The sequence below is a fragment of the Giraffa tippelskirchi genome, chromosome 9 (assembly GCF_054371585.1).
Source record: "Giraffa tippelskirchi isolate mGirTip1 chromosome 9, T2T-mGirTip1v1.2.pri, whole genome shotgun sequence".
NCBI classification, from domain to species: domain Eukaryota; kingdom Metazoa; phylum Chordata; class Mammalia; order Artiodactyla; family Giraffidae; genus Giraffa; species Giraffa tippelskirchi.
The window spans coordinates 145608538-145628649 of NC_137283.1; the positions used below are offsets into that span (position 1 = coordinate 145608538).

General features: G+C 38.4%; 1 protein-coding gene across 6 annotated transcripts in view; it reads left to right on the forward strand.

Moving 5' to 3' along the window:
* The window catches only part of UTRN (utrophin), a 538953-nt gene that overhangs the window by 502443 nt on the left and 16398 nt on the right, over nucleotides 1–20112 (forward strand). For all 6 annotated transcript variants that reach the window (XM_081531053.1, XM_081531054.1, XM_081531057.1 and 3 more), the window contains 5 exons: nucleotides 2319–2455; nucleotides 8725–8763; nucleotides 8993–9058; nucleotides 10790–10855; nucleotides 19895–20053. In XM_081531053.1, the coding sequence (XP_081387179.1) occupies nucleotides 2319–2455; nucleotides 8725–8763; nucleotides 8993–9058; nucleotides 10790–10855; nucleotides 19895–20053 (467 nt within the window). The remainder of the gene's footprint in view (nucleotides 1–2318; nucleotides 2456–8724; nucleotides 8764–8992; nucleotides 9059–10789; nucleotides 10856–19894; nucleotides 20054–20112) is intronic.

Genomic DNA, 20112 nt, shown 5'->3' on the forward strand with positions numbered 1-20112 from the left:
ATATGGCTTAAAAATCACTGATCCGAGCAATATAAACTCTTTTATTGCCAGATGAAAATAGACCAAGTAAAAGCTGGAAGCCATTGCTTCCTTATCTCATTGTATATTAACAATGTGTTAAGAGCAGACATAGAAATAAATTGGGTCATAAATGCTTATTCTTGCATGGGGCCTTCTTTTTGTATTTCTATCATGGAAAGCTTCTTACTTTTTTTTTTTTCTTTTTACCAAAACATTCAGGATAAACATATCTATAAACTTAATGATCTGCGTCTGTGATACCCATTGCTCAAAGTCCAAATGTCCTTTATAGCAGTGATATATCCTTTTGGCTTTATTCTCGGGACTTGCCTTCTTTATTCCCAGCTGTGATCTGCTTCTCTCCCCTGTTCTGCCTGGTTAGAGATAAATACCTCCAAACCAGCATTTCATAGCAACCTTTCTCCATGTATAGAGTGCCTTGGATTCTTTTTTTTTTTCCCCCATTAGTAGCTTATTTTCTATACTTTATATTTGGGAGGGTCTGTATCTATATAATGCAGGTATTATATAGTTTATTCTTTGTTATTCAGAAAAAGATTTGACATTGTGGGTCTGATAGCAAGGTCCAGTGATAGCGTGGGCTTTGCTTGCTATACATACTCTTAAATAAAGAGAAAACTGATGTATACATAGCTTGGGCTGATTTATGTTCTCTCTCTGCTCTGCAAGGTTAGAGAATCAAGTAGTTGTAATAGTAGTTTAGTCGCTAAGTCGTGTCTGACTCTTGTGACCTCATGGACTGTAGCCCACCAGGCTCCTCTGTCCATGGGATTCTCCAGGCAAGAATACTGGAGTGGGTTGCCATTACCTTCTCCATAGAGAATCAAAAGTTCCCTTAATTGTTTACTAGAAGAAAACATATTTAGGTGGCATGAGAGCAAATAGAAAGTAACAAAACCATGTAAGGACTGACTCAATTCACTTGTTTTAAAAGATAATATTTTGTTAAACTTCTGTTTGCAAAACAAGTTTGTATGAATCCTCCAGGCTTGCTTGTCAGGAGGGAAAAGACAGACTGAGGAGGGTGCAAAGGCTGGGGGAACAGGTGGCAGGTAGGTCAGTCTGTTGAGCACTCAGTTTGTTAATGTAGAAAAGTTCTCTGGTTTTGTTTTGTTAACGAGTGAGGTCTGTCTAGCTGTAGAAGAGATGGTCAACTAGGAGTCAGTTGACCAAGGTTCCTGTTCATTTCTGCACAGATCAGTATTTTTGAATATATTTTCAGAAGGTCCTCGATGTCTGTTTAATTTATTTTAAATAAAAACTAGAATTGATGATAGAGAGTAGAAAACTGGGGTTCAGAGAACAGTTTATGAAATGAGATGAATGGATGGGGGTTGATTTTAGCCTACCTCGCCCTAGATGATAATATTAACTAATCATATTGAAATGCTTTTTTAAAAAGTCACATTTTATATCGCCATTAGTAATTTAGTCCATGTCAAATGCATGCTCTGCGTGTGTGTGTGTGTACCCCAGTCACTCAGTCATATCTGATGCTTTTCGACCCCATGGACTGTAGCCTGCCAGGCTCCTATATCCGTGAAATTTTCCAGGCAAGAATACTGGAGTGGGTTGGTGTTTCCTACTCCAGGGGATTTTCGTGACCCAGGGATTGAACCCACATCTCCTGCATTGCAGGCAGATTCTTTACCACTGTACCACCTGGAAAGTCCCACGTCAAATAATTATATGTTTGTATGAATGGGAAAGAACAAAGAACCTGATAGTATTCCTTGCAGTACAGAGAACCAGCGTGGCCCTGGTCTTTCTTTCTTGTGTACCGTTTTCTCTTTCTCTAGACTGCAATTTGTGCTGGCTTCTGTGAAGTCGGTACAGGATATATATATATATATATGATTTTAGCTTAGGTGAATTATGAGGATGTGTGCGCCTCATTACTAGCTAAAATCATGTAATACATCCATAATACATCATCACCAAGTGTTTAATAACAAATTGCAGCTTTTTTAGTGACAGGAATCAATGAATAACATTGCCAAAATTGATTTTAACATATTGGGGAAATGATCTACTTATTGTTTATTCTCAACAGAAAATTAAAAATTATAAGCTAATTGCTGGATTGCTGGAAATATTTAATGATGAGTCTTGATTGCCATGTGTTCTCATGACCTTGTGTGCTTTTCCAAAAATACATAAAATTACTGAAAGTGTTGTCATTTAATTGCATCAATTTACATCTGCTCTAATTTGATCGGAGATAGTTGTCTCCTTCCATTCTAATGAGAAAAGTGTAATTTTTTTCAACCTCATAGACAACATCTGGGGAAGATGTACGGGACTTCACAAAGGTGCTGAAGAATAAGTTCAGATCGAAGAAATACTTTGCCAAACATCCTCGGCTTGGCTACCTGCCTGTCCAGACAGTTCTTGAAGGTGACAACTTAGAGACGTAAGTTTAATTTTACTATTAAACTTGTATCTGTATATGCTCTTATATCTGATACTTTTAGATTAGTGACAAAAGACAAATGTGATACCCAAAAAGAAGTTGGGTTTCGTAAAATGTTTCATCTACAAAGAGGTAAAATAAACTTGGAATCAGTCTGCAATATGAATTTTGACTGTTTGTTTTTGACAGCACAGGTTTAATTTTGCCTGTTTTCCTAAACTTTTGAAATATGTAATAATGTGTCCACCTTTGCACTGGTCATCTCTTTTACTCTTAAAAATACTTTAAGCAAATTGTTGTATTTATGCTCTTTCATTACTTTATTTTCCATTTTTCCTTCTTTGTGGGATTTTACTTTTTTTTACTATTTCTTATATGTTTTGCACTCATTTTACTTATTTTAATATGTTTATTAATAATGGTTAATTCCTTGCTTCAGATATATACCTATATGAAATCTCATCAAATCTCACATTGAGTTTCTAATTTCTTTTTTTCTTGAACATGGTAGCGAAATGAGATAGCTTTAAATAGAACCTGTAATAGACAAAGTTTTCTTAAAAGTATATCATTTGCGTTTACAAACATAAATGAAACAAAGTTTCAGATTGCAAAATTACTCTGGGATTATAAAATGAAGGATAATAGTTTATAGTCTGAAATGAAAAGAAATTTTAAAATGAGCCAGAATAAATGCAAGAACAAAATTTAAATTACTAAGCAATTATATGTCAAGATCAAAATAAATATGATTTTAAATCTTTGAATTGCTTTTTTTTGAAATATCAGCATAAATATGCCTGCCAAGGCAATTTTCTTGTGCTTGAATCTTGGGGAAAATTAAGTTTTATTGCTGATCATCACCAGAGTGCCTAGTCATAAAGAATAGTGGAGTTCTAGTTACAGAAATATTCCTTCTCAAGTAACTACAGAAGAGAAGCTCTGAAGTGTGGAGTTTTCTACATTATACAGTAAAGAAAACTGAAGTAAGAACTATAAAAATGTGTTGACATTTAACCTTCAAAACTCATAGTTAATTTATTTGTGTATATGAGAGATAACCAGAGAACAGTAGCAGTCCAGTGTATTATGACAGTCCATGTCTCAAAGATGTCAAAATAGAGGGATAGACTATTTGCTGCTGCTGCTAAGTCGCCTCAGTCGTGTCCAACTCTGTGTGACCCCATAGATGGCAGCCCACCAGGCTCTGCCATCCCTGGGATTCTCCAGGCAAGAATACTGGAGTGGATTGCCATTTCCTTCTCCAGTGCATGAAAGGGGAAAGTAAAAGTGAAGTTGCTCAGTCGTGTCCGACTCTTAGCAATCCCATGGACTGCAGCCTACCAGGCTCCTCCGTCCATGGGATTTTTCAGGCAAGAGTACTGGAGTGGGGTGCCATTGCCTTTAGTCCAATTTTTTTTTCCTTATGAAACCCTTTGGACCAGGGGCTTTGGTACATTTATATGCAATTATTTTTAAATTTGTTGAACTACTAAGAAGTAAAAGGAAGACTACAGACAAAGTAAAGTGGGTATTTTTGTCCCTCCATAGGCAATATTATGGATGTGCATGAAGAAAGAAATACAATGCGGCTATATAGGTCCAAAAATACCACATACTCATTTAAAGCATACCAAAAACTTTAAACTTTTTGATAACTTTGCTTGATATCAAATTCCATACAATTAACATATATGCCTCCCAGTCATTTCTTTCCACAGTACATTTTAGAAGAAATTTTATTGAAATGATTTTAATTTAAGGCACACTATTGAAATACTTGGGATTCCCTGGTAGCTTGGCTGGTAAAGAATCCACCTGCAATGCAGGAGACCCCTGTTCAATTCCTGGATCGGGAAGATCCTCTGGAGAAGGGATAGGCTACCCACTCGAGTATACTTGGGGTTCCCTAGTGGCTCAGCTGGTAAAGAATCTGCCTGCAATACTTAAAATCTGTAAAGAAAGGTATATTTTTGATCCTGTCTTTGTTTTGCGGATAGATTTTTTTTCCCCTTTCTTTCAAAAGGTATACGATAATACATTCTTACTTGTTTTAGTATCTAATATATAGTTTAACTATGCTGAATACCTAATAAAGATAAAATTTTGCTTATCTTGGTATCAGATCTAAATAACCTTTAATAATAAGTACCTGAAGCATAGAATTATCACACAGTGGTTTTATTTACAAGATAATTTGATAGGTTTGAAATAGTGATGTGCTTTTCACTCTTCGGATAAACTGTTGGCATTTTATGTTCCAAATAGCTACATCCCTTGTATGACTCATGCAGATAGATAGATCTCTTAAGCTGCTTTTAAGCAATTTTGATAATTTGCCTTTCACTGTCAAAATAATGACTGACGTTAATAATTCTGAGTGATTCAGTTAAAGGAGAAGAGAATAGAAAAGTGTGTGCCAAATAATTTTGTGCTATGATTTTTGGCTGTAACTCTGAAGACGCTTCATTTCATCAAAGATGAATGTACCAGCATTTTCAGAGAGGAAACCGAGAAAAAGAAAAGGAGTGTAAGATTACATCAGATGTCATGAGATCCTTTTTTGAAAAATATTTATGAGCTACTGGATACATTGGGCAGATTTGCTTCCTTTTTTAATCCTAGAACGTATTCTTGGAGTCGGTATAGTTCATTTTTCTACTGAGCCCTTTCTAGTAGAGGGCCACTTAATCTTCTGGTATAACAATTTATGTGAGTAGGTAGTAAAAATTTTGATTTCATTTATTCTCCTATTTGTGGGAGGAGAACATTGGAGAAAAACCAGTGAGGTGGTAAATGTATTGAAGTTATTTATGAAGCTGGTTAGAATTTTCTTTTGCTTCTTTCCCTTTCATCCCTGCAAAATGTAATGTCTTATCCCCTATCCAGTAATTATACATGCATGCATGGAGGGGATTTATGGGAAAATTAGTTATTATTAAAAGGAGGTAAAGAAACCCATGCTTAGGTTTATTCAATTAATTTTATAACTATGCAAGATTTTTTTCACAAACATAAATCAAAATAAATGAGTAGAGCTTGATGAAAGAGTTACTACCATTGAAAATAAACCTGAGAAACAAGCTCAAATGGTGAAAAAGTAATTTGAGAATTGAGTGAGATTTATTGGCTAAAAAGATAGCTTAGTTTCCCTGGAAATTAAAAGGAATAAAATAGACACCTCTCCCTGGTATTGGTTGGGCTTCCCTGGTGGCTCAATTGGTAATGAATTCGCCTGCAATGCAGAAGACCCGGGTTGGATTCCTGGGTAGGGAAGATGCCCTGGAGAAGGAAATGGCAACCCACTCTGGTATTTTTGCCTGGGAAATCCCACAGACAGAGGAGCCTGGGGGGCTACGGTGCATGGGATCACAATAGTTGGACACAACTTAGCAACTAAACAACCACCACTACCACATGTATTGGTTAAGGTGAAATAGATGAGTTTCTTGGTTTTTTAAGTTCTTACTGTAGCAAGAACCATCTCATAGTAAGTGGAATTATGGTTGTGGGAGCACTAGACTGGGAAGAAGTGACAGTTCATCCCCAAACTGAAAGATGAATTGGACCAAAAACTCAGTGTTTGCTACCCGGGGAGGAGAGGGAGAGTTTCCCAGCAAGGCAAACATTTTCAAAAGCCGAAAGACAACCCTGTTTTGGAAACTGGAATGGGAAGTTGAGAATCTTGACGAGAAATGGGAGTGGAAAGGAAAGCAGGAAGCAGATCATGATCACCCTTGTAAAGCAGGTGAAGATGCTTGTAGTCTTCAAGAGCAGGAGGGAGAGGGCAGTGAAGATTTATCTGTTAGAGCAGCTGGGACCCCTGCTCTGGGACAAATGGACTTCAGAAGGCAAGCAGATGGGAAGTGTGAGAAGTCTTCTGAGAGTTTAAGGCACTGAAAAGTCTCTAAATTCTTCAAAGAAAGTCTGGATTATATTTCCTGTAACATAAATATATTTAGTAGAGTCTTGCATATTAGTGTGTGACTAGCCAAAACACCCTGTTCAGACACCACTCTGGAACGCAGCTGAGAGGCAGCATTATGAAGTCTGGGCTGACAGAGAGATTGGTCTTTTCTTAACCCCCTTTAATCATGAATTCTAACAATACAGGGAGAATGTTGCCCAGTTTTCTTCTTCTGGAATTAAATGAAAAAGCTTATCAGTTAATATATTTTCTACAAATCAAAGTACTTTGAAGTCAATAAAGCCTAAAGTTTTATTTTTTTAATCTTTTTCTTTTCTCAGAAATTTTCACAATATATAAAGAAGCTTTCTTTTGAGATACTCTTCAGTTTAGCTTTTTGCCTCTGCCAGTCTTATCTTAGTTCAATGAATCACTATTGTACTAACTGAATTAACTTTATGGGAACCAGTCAAGCAGTTTCACAAAGCTTTTCTGAGTTCAATTAAGATTAAATATATATATATACGCACACACGTATCTTTCTTACATTTAAAGCTCACAGCAAACATTATGGTATATTTGAATTTTAGAAATGATCTCTGGGGCAGTTCCTGTGTGTTTTAGAAAGTGTTGAAAGTGTTAGTCTCTCAGTTATATCTGACTCTTTATGATCCCATGGACAATAGCCTGCCAGTCTCCTCTGTCCTTGGAATTCTCCAGGCAAGAATACTGGAGTGGGTAGCCTTTCCCTTCTCCACGGGATCTTCTGACCCAGGGATTGAACCCAGGTCTCCTGCATTGCAGGCAGATTCCTTAACATCTGAGCCACCAGGGAGAGTGTATAGAAAATCATTTATCTGACACTTAACATCTGTATTTCAGAGTTAATGAAAAGTAGTGATGTGAAAAGACTATTGAATAATACTGTTTTCTTTCATTGTTGTGTCTATTTTATACATGAGTAATTTAAGTCTATTTACAGTATAAATGTTCTGCCAAACACAGACCAGATAAATGCCTTTTTTTGAAATAAGTCCAAAGACTCTCGGTTTTCCACACCAATAAGATGACTTTCCGTCATCTTTTAATCTTCGCTTTGCAGACATCAAATTTTGCTTCTCAGTGGGAGATAATGAGATCATTAACTTTTTCTTAAGTATGTATCTATAATAGAAATAGGAAAATCAAGTAGATCTAGAATAATTTAAATTTTCCTTCTTCTTTGTTTCAATCAGCATTAGCTTTTTCAGGAGACTTTATTTAATTAGACAACTTATTTTCTTTGGGCCTTTAAATTTCCACATTCATCAGTATTCCCCCACACCTCCCCACACCCCCAATAAAAAAAGGGTTAAGGTTTGAACTAACTTTTAATTAGGATCATTTGTTTTCAAACGATATTTCTTACAGACTTGGGGTTTTCTAGGCAGTGCTGTGAGATTGGAGTGTATCTCCAGGGCTAGGAATGATATTGAATAATCAAGTTCCAGTCTCAAGCTCTGATTCTAGTAGATAGTGTTCCTTTTATCAGTTTCTTAGAACTTCTGGATAAAATTTTGTTTGATAAAAGTGTATCATGATCTAGCAATGTTGCTTTCAGTTTTATGGATAATTGGGGATTTTGGCCAGGTGTAGAGGAGAACATCTAGGCTGTATCTTTTTTCATTGTATCTGTGAGGTTGAGATGCTCTGTGTACACCTTTATTTGGATTTTATTTAAAATTGGGCAAAGGGGACTTCCCTGGCGGTTCAGTGGTTAAGACTTCGAGTGTCCAATGCAAGTCATGCAGGTTCCATTCCTGGTCAGGGAACTAAGATCCCACATGCCATCATGTGTTGCAGCCAGGAAAATATGTTTTTGAAAAATAATAAATAAAATCGAGCAAAGATTCAGAACATTCTCATTTTATTGCAACTCTGCCATCAATATATAATGTAGTCCTTGGTATTTAACTTTTCCTTTCTGATCAAGTTTCTTCTGCAGGAAGAACAAAAATATGATTGCACCTCTGTCCAGTACATTATGAAACATTACTTTTTAAATTATCCCATAATTTTGAGCTATTTTAGAGCATTCTCTTTCTTTTTCCAATCAGACTATTTAAATGTGTTTGCTGTCTATAACAAATATCCTATAATATCTGTGAAAACACCCCTGCAGGCACTTGAATACATAGCATCTTTTCTAGAATAAACAGTCATTTCTGTTTGTTTTGACTTCTTTCATGATGGACCTCAGGGCAACCGAATGCAGGCATGGAAGACTGTACCCCACCCCCCACCCTCCGACTGACTGCTTTTGTCTTAAATTGCTCTAAAGTGTTTTTTCTATGACTTTTGTCTCCTTCTGCCCTCTTTGCAGTCCTATCACACTCATCAGTATGTGGCCAGAGCACTATGAGTGAGTATCCACAGCTCCGTATGCACAAGACGGATGTTCTGATCAGTTTTACTAGCATGGGGTGATTACTAAACTCTTATCCTAAAATAATATTCTGCCTCCTGGGTAACAATCCTAGTGGTTTGTTTGCATGTCAAATTCATTATTTAACTAAGCTAACATTCATTCCTAATAGTAACATCTGTCAACATTTGGACATAAAGCTGTTTCTTTGCTTTCTCTCTTCCAGCCCTTCGCAGTCTCCTCAGCTGTTTCATGATGATACCCATTCAAGAATAGAACAGTATGCTACACGGTAAGAAACTTTGCTGGGATCCCTCCACTGCACTGCCACCCAGAATGTATCTCTTTCTGTATTAATCTTATATCATTCACATACCTTGATTTAAGAGATGTCGTTTTGCAGGAGTGGTGATTCTACTATATTTGAAATCTGGGCTTTCATCTTTCTATACTGTAATTTGCACTTTACCAAACATTTGCAATATATTTTACTGAGTTAATCTCCATGGGATGTGATTAGTGAGTTCATGAGAATGCAAACACTGTACAAACAGGATTTAGATAATGTAACCCAGTTTCAATGAATGAAAGTATTGAAAGTGTTCTCAGGAGATGGTGTACATATGAATTACAATATGTAATTAAATGTATGCTAATACTTTACCATAGAGGTTTATTTTGGAGTTCCCAAACAATATAAAAGTATAAGCTGGTCTTATTGGGTTGTACAAACTTTTATACAACAAATATGTACCAGGCATTGACAGTGCTAGTAACTGGCTATGCTTTAAAAGGTTATAGTTCAACCTATGGTTGCTGAGGGGAAGGATGATGGGATGGAACAGTCAGAGAGTTTAGGATAAACATGTACACACTACTGTATTTAAAATGGATAACCAACAAGGACCTCCTGTATAGCACAGGGAACTCGGCTCAATGTTATGTGGCAGCCAGGATGGGAGGAGAGTTTGGAGGAGGATGGATACATGTATATGTATGGCTGAGTCCCTTTGCTGTCCACCTGAAGCTATCACAATATTGTTAATCAGCTATACTTCAAAATAAAATGAAAAGTTTTTTTAAAAAGGTGTGAAAAATATTAAGGACAAATATGACACCTGAAAAAAAATAAATAAAAGGCTATAGTTCAAGCAACATAATAAAAACATTTGAACTGAGTCTAGGCCAAGTAGAAATTTCAAGAACAAGTGGAAAAACGTGCTTAAAAGCATTGAGCTCAGAAAGAATACAGTTTATTTAAAGAATTGCAAGTAGAGAAAGGGGAAAGGACAAGACAGAGTGAAGGAGCAGAAGCTGAAGTCCAGTAATGTGGGGCCCACTTGCTACGGATGGGTTTCCCTGATAGCTCAGTTGGTAAGGAATCCGCCTGCAATGCAGGAGACCCTGGTTCAATTCCTGGGTTGAAAAGATCCAGCAGAGAAGGGATAGGCTACCCACTCCAGTGTTCCTGAGCTTCCCTTGTGGCTCAGCTTGTGAAGAGTCTGCCTGCAATGCGGGAGACCTGGGTACGATCCCTGGGTTGGGAGGATCCCCTGGATAAGGGAAAGGCTACCCACTCCAGTATTCTGGCCTGGAGAATTCCACAGACTGTATAGTCCATGGGGTCGCAAAGAGTTGGGCACAACTGAGCGACTTTCACTTTCAGTTACTAAGGAGTAAGATTCTATCCTTTGGTAAAGAGGAGTTATGGAGAACCTTTAAGCATGAGAGAGAGAGGGACATAATCAGATGTGTGAGAGAGTGAAGACTGACTTAAGAGTCTGAGAGATCAACTAGGAAACTACATAACATGATGTAAAATAAAAGTCTTTAGGCCTTAAGGCGATGGTGATAGAAATAGAACTCAACATTAGATGTTGTTTTCATTTCAAACTCTTGTTAGGGAATTTGAGCTGTTCTGGATTTTGTGGGAATTAGGACAGTTTAAGAAACACTGAGGCTGTAGCAATCAACTATACCCTATGTGGCCACATTCTCTAACCTCTTTATTTTTGTTTTTCAGACTGGCCCAAATGGAAAGGACTAATGGATCTTTCCTCACTGATAGCAGCTCTACCACAGGAAGTGTGTAAGTAAATCATGAAATTAGTGCTGCCTTGGAAAGCTGGTTCTTATATTATGGCTGTCGGAAGTAATCTTCATTGACTGTGGCTCTGAATTTTGATCCCAATCAAAATTGATAAGTGTGGTTATAAAAATGTCTACATAGATTTTATGGTTTCAAGCCATGATAGTATAAATTGGATATGTTTATTTATTTAGTTTCATATAAGCTACTGAAGAAAATCCTATATTTGGCTACTTGTCTGCCTCAGGAAAATCAGATTGATTTATTCATAAATACAGGTATAGATATTCATTCCATTTATCTGATATTTCTTGTTAATTTAACAGATGTAATTCTACAGAATATGTGCCATTCTGTACAATTCTTTTCCTTCTGTGTGCTCATATTTTCTCCATAATCTCTGCTGTTTAATAGTTATGACTCACACAGGCTTGGACATCTACTCCTTACCCTTCACTGGAAAGTGTTAACTCCTCTGCCAATAATTTGATTTTATTAGCAACTAGGAAGAGACTCATTAACTTTAGAATGCTTTTTAAAAACCTTTCTTGGCAGATATTTTATCTCTGATTATCCCACTGTCATGTGCCATCTTGCTTTTATAGCTTTTCCCACCCTCCACCACCTTGGAATTAACATTTTCAATTCTGAGTGATGTCTGTGATTTCAGCAGTGTCGAGTTTAGTTGACTCACCCAGTCACTGTGGTTTGGATATGGTGGGAAGCTCTAAGGTTGCCAAAAAAGTTGTCAAACTTGGTTCTTAGGTATTTTATACTAAAAAAGATCACAGAGACAGCCAAGTTGAAATACGTAAGGTACTCTAACATGAAATGTCTCCTGGTCAATATTTTTTAAAAATTGTTTTACTATCATTAAGCTTATAAGTAAAAGTTCTCAAGAGATTTTTCAATTTTCAATTTCAAAAAATAGCAAGTTAGTACTTTATAACAATACAGTAGTGACTTATACATTATTATTAATGTACTGTGTGTTTGGAACAATTCCCAAACCAAGGTAATAGCATATTCATAATGCTTGTTTCATATTTAAACTCCTAGTATGTATTTCTCATAAAGCAGTTAAGTATCTTGAATATCCTGAATCAACATATTTTTCCATCAAGTTTGACAAATAGCTAAAGAATTAAACAAAATTTAAAAATACTAATTAAAACCAAACTTAAATTCTTCAAATGTATTTGTCACACCTTGTGATCCAAGTAAAGGCAATAATCAAATTTAGTATTTCCTATTTTCAAATTAGAATAGGCACTATTGATTTTTAAATTTAGCACTAAAGTCTGAGAAATGACAAAATAATCATATGACTAACAGCTGAATACATTTTAATATACTGTCAATAGATACATTAACTCATACTTCCATCCAAAAACATACTTACTGTATACCTCCCTTGCAGTGATGTGCTGGAGGCAATTGTGAGAGCTGGTTGTTAAATTTTCAAGACATTTGTAAGCTGCTTATTAAACAAAGACATTATTAAAATTCATTTGTATATATACCTATGGACTGTAGCCTGCCAGGCTTTTCTGTCCGTGGAATTCTCCAGACAAGAATACTGGAGTGGATTGCCATGCCCTCCTCCAGGGGATCTTCCCGACCCAAAAATTGAACCCATGTCTCTTACATCTCCTGCATTGGCTAGCAGGTTCTTTACCACTAGTGCCACCTGGGAAGCCCATGTATATACTTGCAAACCAACAGATTAGATTAAAATAATAACAAAAGTAATACTCAGAACTCTTCACATCTTAGTTATTGTACCTCATTTTACTATTACTTATGCTCTTGGGGTGTCAGGTGGTGTGCAACTATGTATCTTTTTTCAGCTCTATTTTCAGTGAAGTCATTAGTTTAAATTGGCCATACTGAAAGCATTTAAACCATCCAATGGATAGCTCATCCCAATGAGGGTGACTATTCCTTTGAATTGACAGTGCTCCTGATGAGAGCAGGGTTAAGAATGAAACCTACCATTTTCCTGGCTCTCCTGCTAAGTTTCCCATCTAATAATTTAGCATCTTGGATCATAGGATACAGTAAGAAATGTTTGCTGCCCTTAACAAGACACGGTGTTGTTCTTTCTTTGCTTTTAGCTTGGATCAAAGCTTATCTGTTTCTTACAAGACCTTATTATAGTAGCAGGAAGTATATGTGCAATATGAGCTTCGCAGGTGGCGCTAGTGGTAAAGAACCTGCCTGCCAATGCAGGAGACTTAAGAGATTCAGATTCAATCCCTGGGTCAGGAAGATCCCCTGGAAGAGGGCACAGCAACCCACTCTAGTATCCTTGCCTGAAGAATCCGATGTACAGAGGAGCCTGGCAGGCTACAATCCATAGCATCACAAAGAGTCGGGCAGAACTGAAGCTACTTAGTACACACACATGTGTGCAATATACTCTTAACACCCTGGCCTCTTCCTGGAAGTTTCTTAAGGCTCTGGCATTGGTAGGATCCTGATACAATCCCCAAAGACAATAGATGACAGTATTCAGTGCCACCTAACAGTATCGCCAACTTCTGAATGAGGAATCAGTGGCTTTTTAAGGCAAGCTTGGCTTTTCTGCTTCACTCTCAGATCTGTCTTGAGGCAACCAACATTGGTATTAGCAATTTAAATCCCAAGGTATTAGTAATTTTTATTGTTGTTGGGAAAGGTTAAAAAAAAAACAACTCAGAGTGCCTTAAGCCAAAAATTGTATGTTAGCAAACTTCCATGATAATTTTTGGAATTTTTTCTCTCTCTTGAATTCTCCACCTTACCCCTAGGCCCTCTTGAGTTGAGGGTTTTTTTATTCCAAGCAAGGGTGTAGAAATATTAGTAAATATCTCTTGAGTAATAATGGTGATGGTGCAAAAGCAACCACCATCTCCTCCTGGATATAGAGACTCCTAAGAGCCAGGCAGGGCTTCCCTGGTGACTCAGTGGTAAAGAATCTGCCTGCAATGCAGGAAATGCAGGAGACATGGGTTTGATCCCTAGGTTGGGAAGATTCCCCTGCAGGAGGAAATGGCAACCGACTCCAGTATTCTTGCCTGGAAAATCCCCATGGACAGAGGAGCCTGGTGGGCTACTGTCCATAAGGTCTCAAATAGTAGGACATAACTGAAGCAACTGAGCATGCACGCACGCAAGAGCCAGGCAGGCACTGTTCTAAGCACTTTGCCCACCGTCGCTTATTCAGCTGTCTATGATGCTCTTGTTCTCATTACACCACTTTATAGAGGAGGAAATCAGGACCCCACAAGGTGAAGGAGGTTGCCCGGGGTCTCGTAGTCAGTGGTGGAGCTGCATTCAGACTCAGGCATCCTGGCTCCAGGCACAGGCTCCCCTGACCATGCCTGACTGCCTCACTTCACTACCGCAGCTGGGATGGGAAGGGACGGCTTCCTGCAGTGGAAGGGGTGGAGGGTCAGAGCATCCACAGATCCTTCTAGTCCTCTCTGTCCTTTTTCTGCTTCTGCTCATATCCATCTGTGCTCCAGCTTCACAGTCCAGACCCAAGGAGAAGATTTTGTAATCTTGTAACATCTGCTGGGCCCAGCCTCCCAAATTTGGGTTTTAGGTGGTCTCGGCCATAGACAATAAAAGAAAGCCCCTGCCTTGAGGTGCGAATTTTGAGACTTGAGCTTGTAATTCTAAGTTACCCCAGGCCCTTTTAGTCATTTGTATCTTTAGAAGCAATCATCCTATCCTGCAATTTGAGCCATTCTCTGTCCCTCAAATTGGTCTATGGAACCAGTTCCCTGGCTCCTCACAGCATTCATCTTCCGTGAAAGTGTTAGTCACTCAGTTGTGTCTGACTCTTTGCAACCCCATGGACTGTAGATGGCCAGGCTTCTCTGTCCACGGGATTCTCCAGGCAAGAATACTGTAGTGGGTTTCCATGTCCTCTTCCAGGGGATCTTCCCAACACAGTTATCAAACCGGCATCTCTTATGTCCCCTGCATTGGCAGGAGGATTTGGTATCACTAATGCCACCTGGTGAAGGTGGTTAATTATTAAGAGTTGTTGACCCTTCATGCATCATGGGCTGCTACTTCTTCAGCCTAGACCTGAATCAATCTCATAGCATTTTACCTCACATAAACCTAATCCACAGTACTCCCTTTTCTTCTGAAAGTCTAACTTGGAAATTGTAAAGGCATTCATTTTAAGGATACTAATTTTCTTTCAGGGCTTCCTGAGTAGCTATCTGCCTGCAATGTGGGAGACCTGGGTTCAATTCCTGGGTTGGGAAGTTCCCCTGGAGAAGGAAATGGCAACCCACTCCAGTATTCTTGTCTGGAGAATCCCATGGAATTCTCCACAGAGGAACCCCACAGAGGAGCCCCACAGCCCCACAGAGGAGCCTGGCGGGCTACGGTTCTTGGGATTGCAAGTCAAACATGACTTAATTTTCTTTCATTTCAAAGAATGAAGCAGGCACGTCTCAAAAAGAGACAGGACCCAGGATAGGGTCCCTGGGGAATCTGAGTAGCTGAAACCCAAGAACATTTCCTTAGGCCATTGCCATCAGGGTATCTCACTGCACCTCCCCTCTTGAGTGACCTTGTTGTATGTGGAAGGATCAAATTGGGGGGCTAGCATGATTTGCACTGGCGCTGCTGTTTGTAACTCTAGAGACTGGAACAAAACAAATCTTTAAAGGAAGGAAATTATTGTTATTTTTGTTTATGTCTTACTTGCAAAAGGTCATTGAATGAATCACAGTTCTTTTGTCATTGGATAAGTACTAATTTTGTAATCTAGACAGTGTTTACTATGCATGACTTAAATACAGTGTAATGGTGTTCTATCTAATTGTATTTCATTGGTACCGTCCCACATGTTGGTGGCATTTTCTGTTTTAGCACTGGGCACACTATTGATGGTGAATGACTTGAATCTGGTACCTCATGACTGTAAAATTAAGAACTCAAATATATCTATTTTTATATTTAACTTTTAGAACTAATAGCCTGTGAAAACCACTGAAGACTAAAGTTATATGTTATATATGAATGATATTTAAATTCTTAGTTTTGGAAAAATTATCTTAATTTTCTTCCAGACACCTTATTAAAAGAATGTAATGATAGAGATGATGATGGTAATTATATTTTTAAAATAATAATATTATGTTAAAGCCCCATACACTTCCCAAAAGAAGTGAATCTATATAAATGTCGACAGCAAGATGCATCTCAAGTCAAATTTTAACTCTTAGCTCTTGTATTTGTTTCACTGTGGATAGTCCCCAGATATCTAAAACAGATATTTAGTTGGTGTTAATATTGAGCATTAAGTATAATTCCTGGGGTCAGGTGCCTGAAGGCATAAGTGCTCCAAGGACATAAATGGTTTAATGGTGGGGGATATGGGAGAGGCACCATGTGAGGGTCTATGATCCAATCATAGGTCTGCCAGGGAGCTTTTAGGGGCCAGGCTTTCCTGTAACTCATGTTATCCTTATAATATTTTTTTTTTAACTTTTACTCTGGTCTTTGATTTTCTTCTAGGTGAGTTACTCATAGGAATCTTATAATTGTTTTTTAAACCAATGTGAGCATCAGTTTATCACTCTTATTTATTACAATCCCTGAGATTACCACCTAATTTAGTTCTATTTTGCATTATTGTCACTCTTTCTTTCTTTTGCATTATGGACAAAGTGCTTTGCTGTACATTTACATAACCTGGATGGTCAGAAGAAAGTCTAGGTTAGGACTATAGGCATTGACCAGTATCTTTGGACATTACATATTATGGAGAGTAGGAAGCTAAACCTTTTTCTTTCTTTCTAAATGATTTATTGTTTTGTTTTGATTTCTAGCTGATTGCTTGTGATGCTTTATTCTGATGAGATAAAATTTTCACTGGGATATATATGAGCATTTTTCTTTTGTTACTATTTCTTTTTTGTATACTCAGTCTTTTGGTTTCTATACTCATCTTTTTTGGCCTAAGAAATATTTCAAATGTTCTGCTTTACTTATACTTTTTAATTATTTTATTATTTGTTTTATATGCACTGTATCTTCCTAATTTGTCCATTTGTTCTGTCCGTATATCGGATCTCTATTTTATAATCCCCTCTGGTTATGGTCTTTCTCTTCACTTAAATTGGGTGAAGTGACTCCAAGCATTACTGAATTAGAGTCTTGTCATCCTTAGCAGCTAATTGGCGTCCCTGTGGTGTTGGTACATTAGCCTCATAGCCTTCTCTGCTCCTTCATAATACAGTTAGGTTTAGGGTACAATAATAAATTACCCATTTATTCCTTATCAAGAAAATACCATCTCCCTCCTCAAAAATACGCATGCACATACCTCCTTGCCACGTTTCTGTTTGACTTTGCTACATGGGCATCCTAAGAGCTTTGGGTTCTGCTTTCAAACACTGCTGCCCTGCAGTAGTACAGGAGCCATTCTCTCCTCTTATCCTCATCCTTCTAAATTTAGGAACAAGTGTGAGATTCTTCTCAAGGCTCCCTTATTTATTTCACAGTGATACCGCGTTTTTGCAAGACTGGTCATCAAAGGATGATGCCATAGCTTATTTCAATCCTTCCCATCTATGTTTCTTATTTCCAGTTTACTCCTTTTTTATTCATTTGATAATAGAAGGAAGGTGAGGTTAGGGAAGTTTACTGATAAAGAAGCAATGTAAACTAACAAGGGGCTCATTTGAACCTTTGGTTTGCCTATTTTGCAGCCCTAACATTCATTATTTTCATTTGCTTCTTTATATCACTGTGATCTCAATGATCAGGACACAACTTTTCTAAGAATGCACCACCTCTCAGATGTGATTTCATGTCCCCTCTTTATCAGAGTAAACTATGATTACACAAGGTTAGATTTTCAAGCTAAAGTCAGAGTCACAGATCTTACCCAGTATCAAGCATGTTCATCAGCTCCAGGGCATAAGTAAAAGCTCCAGGGCTGCCCATGCCACTCACCTGGTTCCTTCTGGCTGCATTAGGATCTGCCCTGACCCCAGGGTAACAGATAAGCTCTTTAAGGAATATTTACAGTCACATCATTACACAGGAGGGAGCTGGTTCAGGCATGGGATAACTCCATTTTATACTCTGATTGCTACCTAACTTAGAGATGTTTTTCTGAAGCCCTATCCTATACATGCTTCCCAGGTGGCACTGGTGGTCAAGAACCCACCTGAAAATACAGGAGACATAAGACGTGTAGGTTCGACCTCTGGGTTGCGAAGATTCCCTGGAGAAGGGCATGGCAGCCCACTCCAGTATTCTTGCCTGGAGAATAATCCCATGGACAGAGGAGCCTGGCAGGCTACAGTCCATAGGATCGCAGAGAGTCAGACACAACTAAGGCTACAGCGCGCATGCGTGCACCCTATACATCTGTAGATTCCAGGATTTGTTTACCAAAAGCCATAAAAAACAGATCAGGTACAATCTGCCCAAGGTATTCTGTAGCAGGACTCTCCTGCTAGCATTAACCAGGAAATCTATCATTTGCACATATACAAGGAGATCTGACTGGATTTCTGGGCTTCCCTGGTGGCTCAGATGGTAAAGAATCTGCCTGCAATGCTGAAGACCCAGGTTCAATCCCTGGGTCAGGAAAATCCCTGGAGAAGGGACTGGCAACCCTCTGCAGTATTCTTGCCTGGAGAATTCCATGGACAGAGGAACCTGGAGTTCCCACAGTCCATGGAGTCACAAAGAGTCGGATATGACTGAGCGACTGACACTGACTGACTGGATTTCTGGTAAAAGAAGGGAAGGGATTCCAAGCTTGCTGGTAAGCATTTCCTTCCCATAAACATGTCAACTTCGTCTGCTTTCTTATGCTTCTGTTTCTGTCAGTTATTCGATTTGACCACATTATTAATACATCTAGTCCATTAGACAAGTAGTTAGAAAGTGGGAGAACCCAAGTGAATTAAATGGAATTCCTTGTTTAATACAGAATGATTGACCCTAGAAATAATGTGCTGATAATATCAAATAAAATAAATACAGATATTTTATAAATATCTACAATTATAATTTATACTAAGTTATTTAAATGAAAGAATGTAACAATTAGCCTCTACCACCCTTTGGGTTACAAAGCATTATAAAATTGCTTTCAACCACGTGCTAAAGATAGTGAAATCAAGTACTTGATTGGGACAGTGATTGCAAAAGACTTTCAACTGGATGGTTTATAAATGACAAGCATTTTTTCTCATAGTTCTGGAGACTGAGAAGTCCAGGGTCAAGGAACTGGTGGATTTAGTGTCTGATGAGGATCCCCTTCCTGGCTCATAGCTATCACCTTGTAGTTCCCTCACAGGATATAAGGAGGAAGGGAGCTCTCTGGGATCTCTTTCATAAGGGCACTAATCATGTTCATGGAGACTCCACTCTCATAACCTAATCACCCCCCAAAGACCCCACCCCCACACATCTTTACACTGGGGATTAGGTTTCAACATGTGAACTTCAGCGAGGGGGGAAAAAACACTTGGACTATAGCAATTATTATTATTTTTTGGCCACGCCATGTGAGGCATGTGAGATCTAGTTCTCTAACCAGGGATCGGAACCCACGCCCCCTGAATTGAAAGCATGGAGCCTTAACCACTGGACCACTAGAGAAGTTGCTATAGCAGTTTATTTTTAGTTAACAGTCTTTTAACTTACTTTTTTGGCATTCAGGTTTTTTATTTTGCCTATAAAATCTTTTATATTAACTATTTAAGTGTTGTACTTTATATACGCTGCTGAGTAAAATATCTCTTCTAAGTTTTGTGAGATTTACATGCTAGACCAAGGCCAAGCATGAAATGTTGGTGTGTGTGTGTGTAGTGTACATACGCTATCAGGTAAAATATCTTCCCAGAGTTTTAAAGGAAGGTCATAGGGATGTTAAGTTTTAAGGCAGTCGAGGCTCAGCAGCCAGCCTGACTGTCACTGTTTCTACTTCCTGTACATCCAGTGACATCCACGTGATGTGGATGTCACAAACGTGAGCCTTTGTGTGTGTCTCTTTTGCCACCTCAGGGAGGACGAGCATGCTCTCATCCAGCAGTACTGCCAGACGCTCGGAGGGGAGTCCCCGGTGAGCCAGCCCCAGAGTCCAGCTCAGATCCTGAAGTCGGTAGAAAGGGAAGAACGCGGAGAACTGGAGCGGATCATTGCCGACCTGGAGGAAGAACAAAGGTTTGCTAGACTTCGGAGAAATCAAGAAGTCTCTCACCCTGGGAAGATTTCTCATGGGA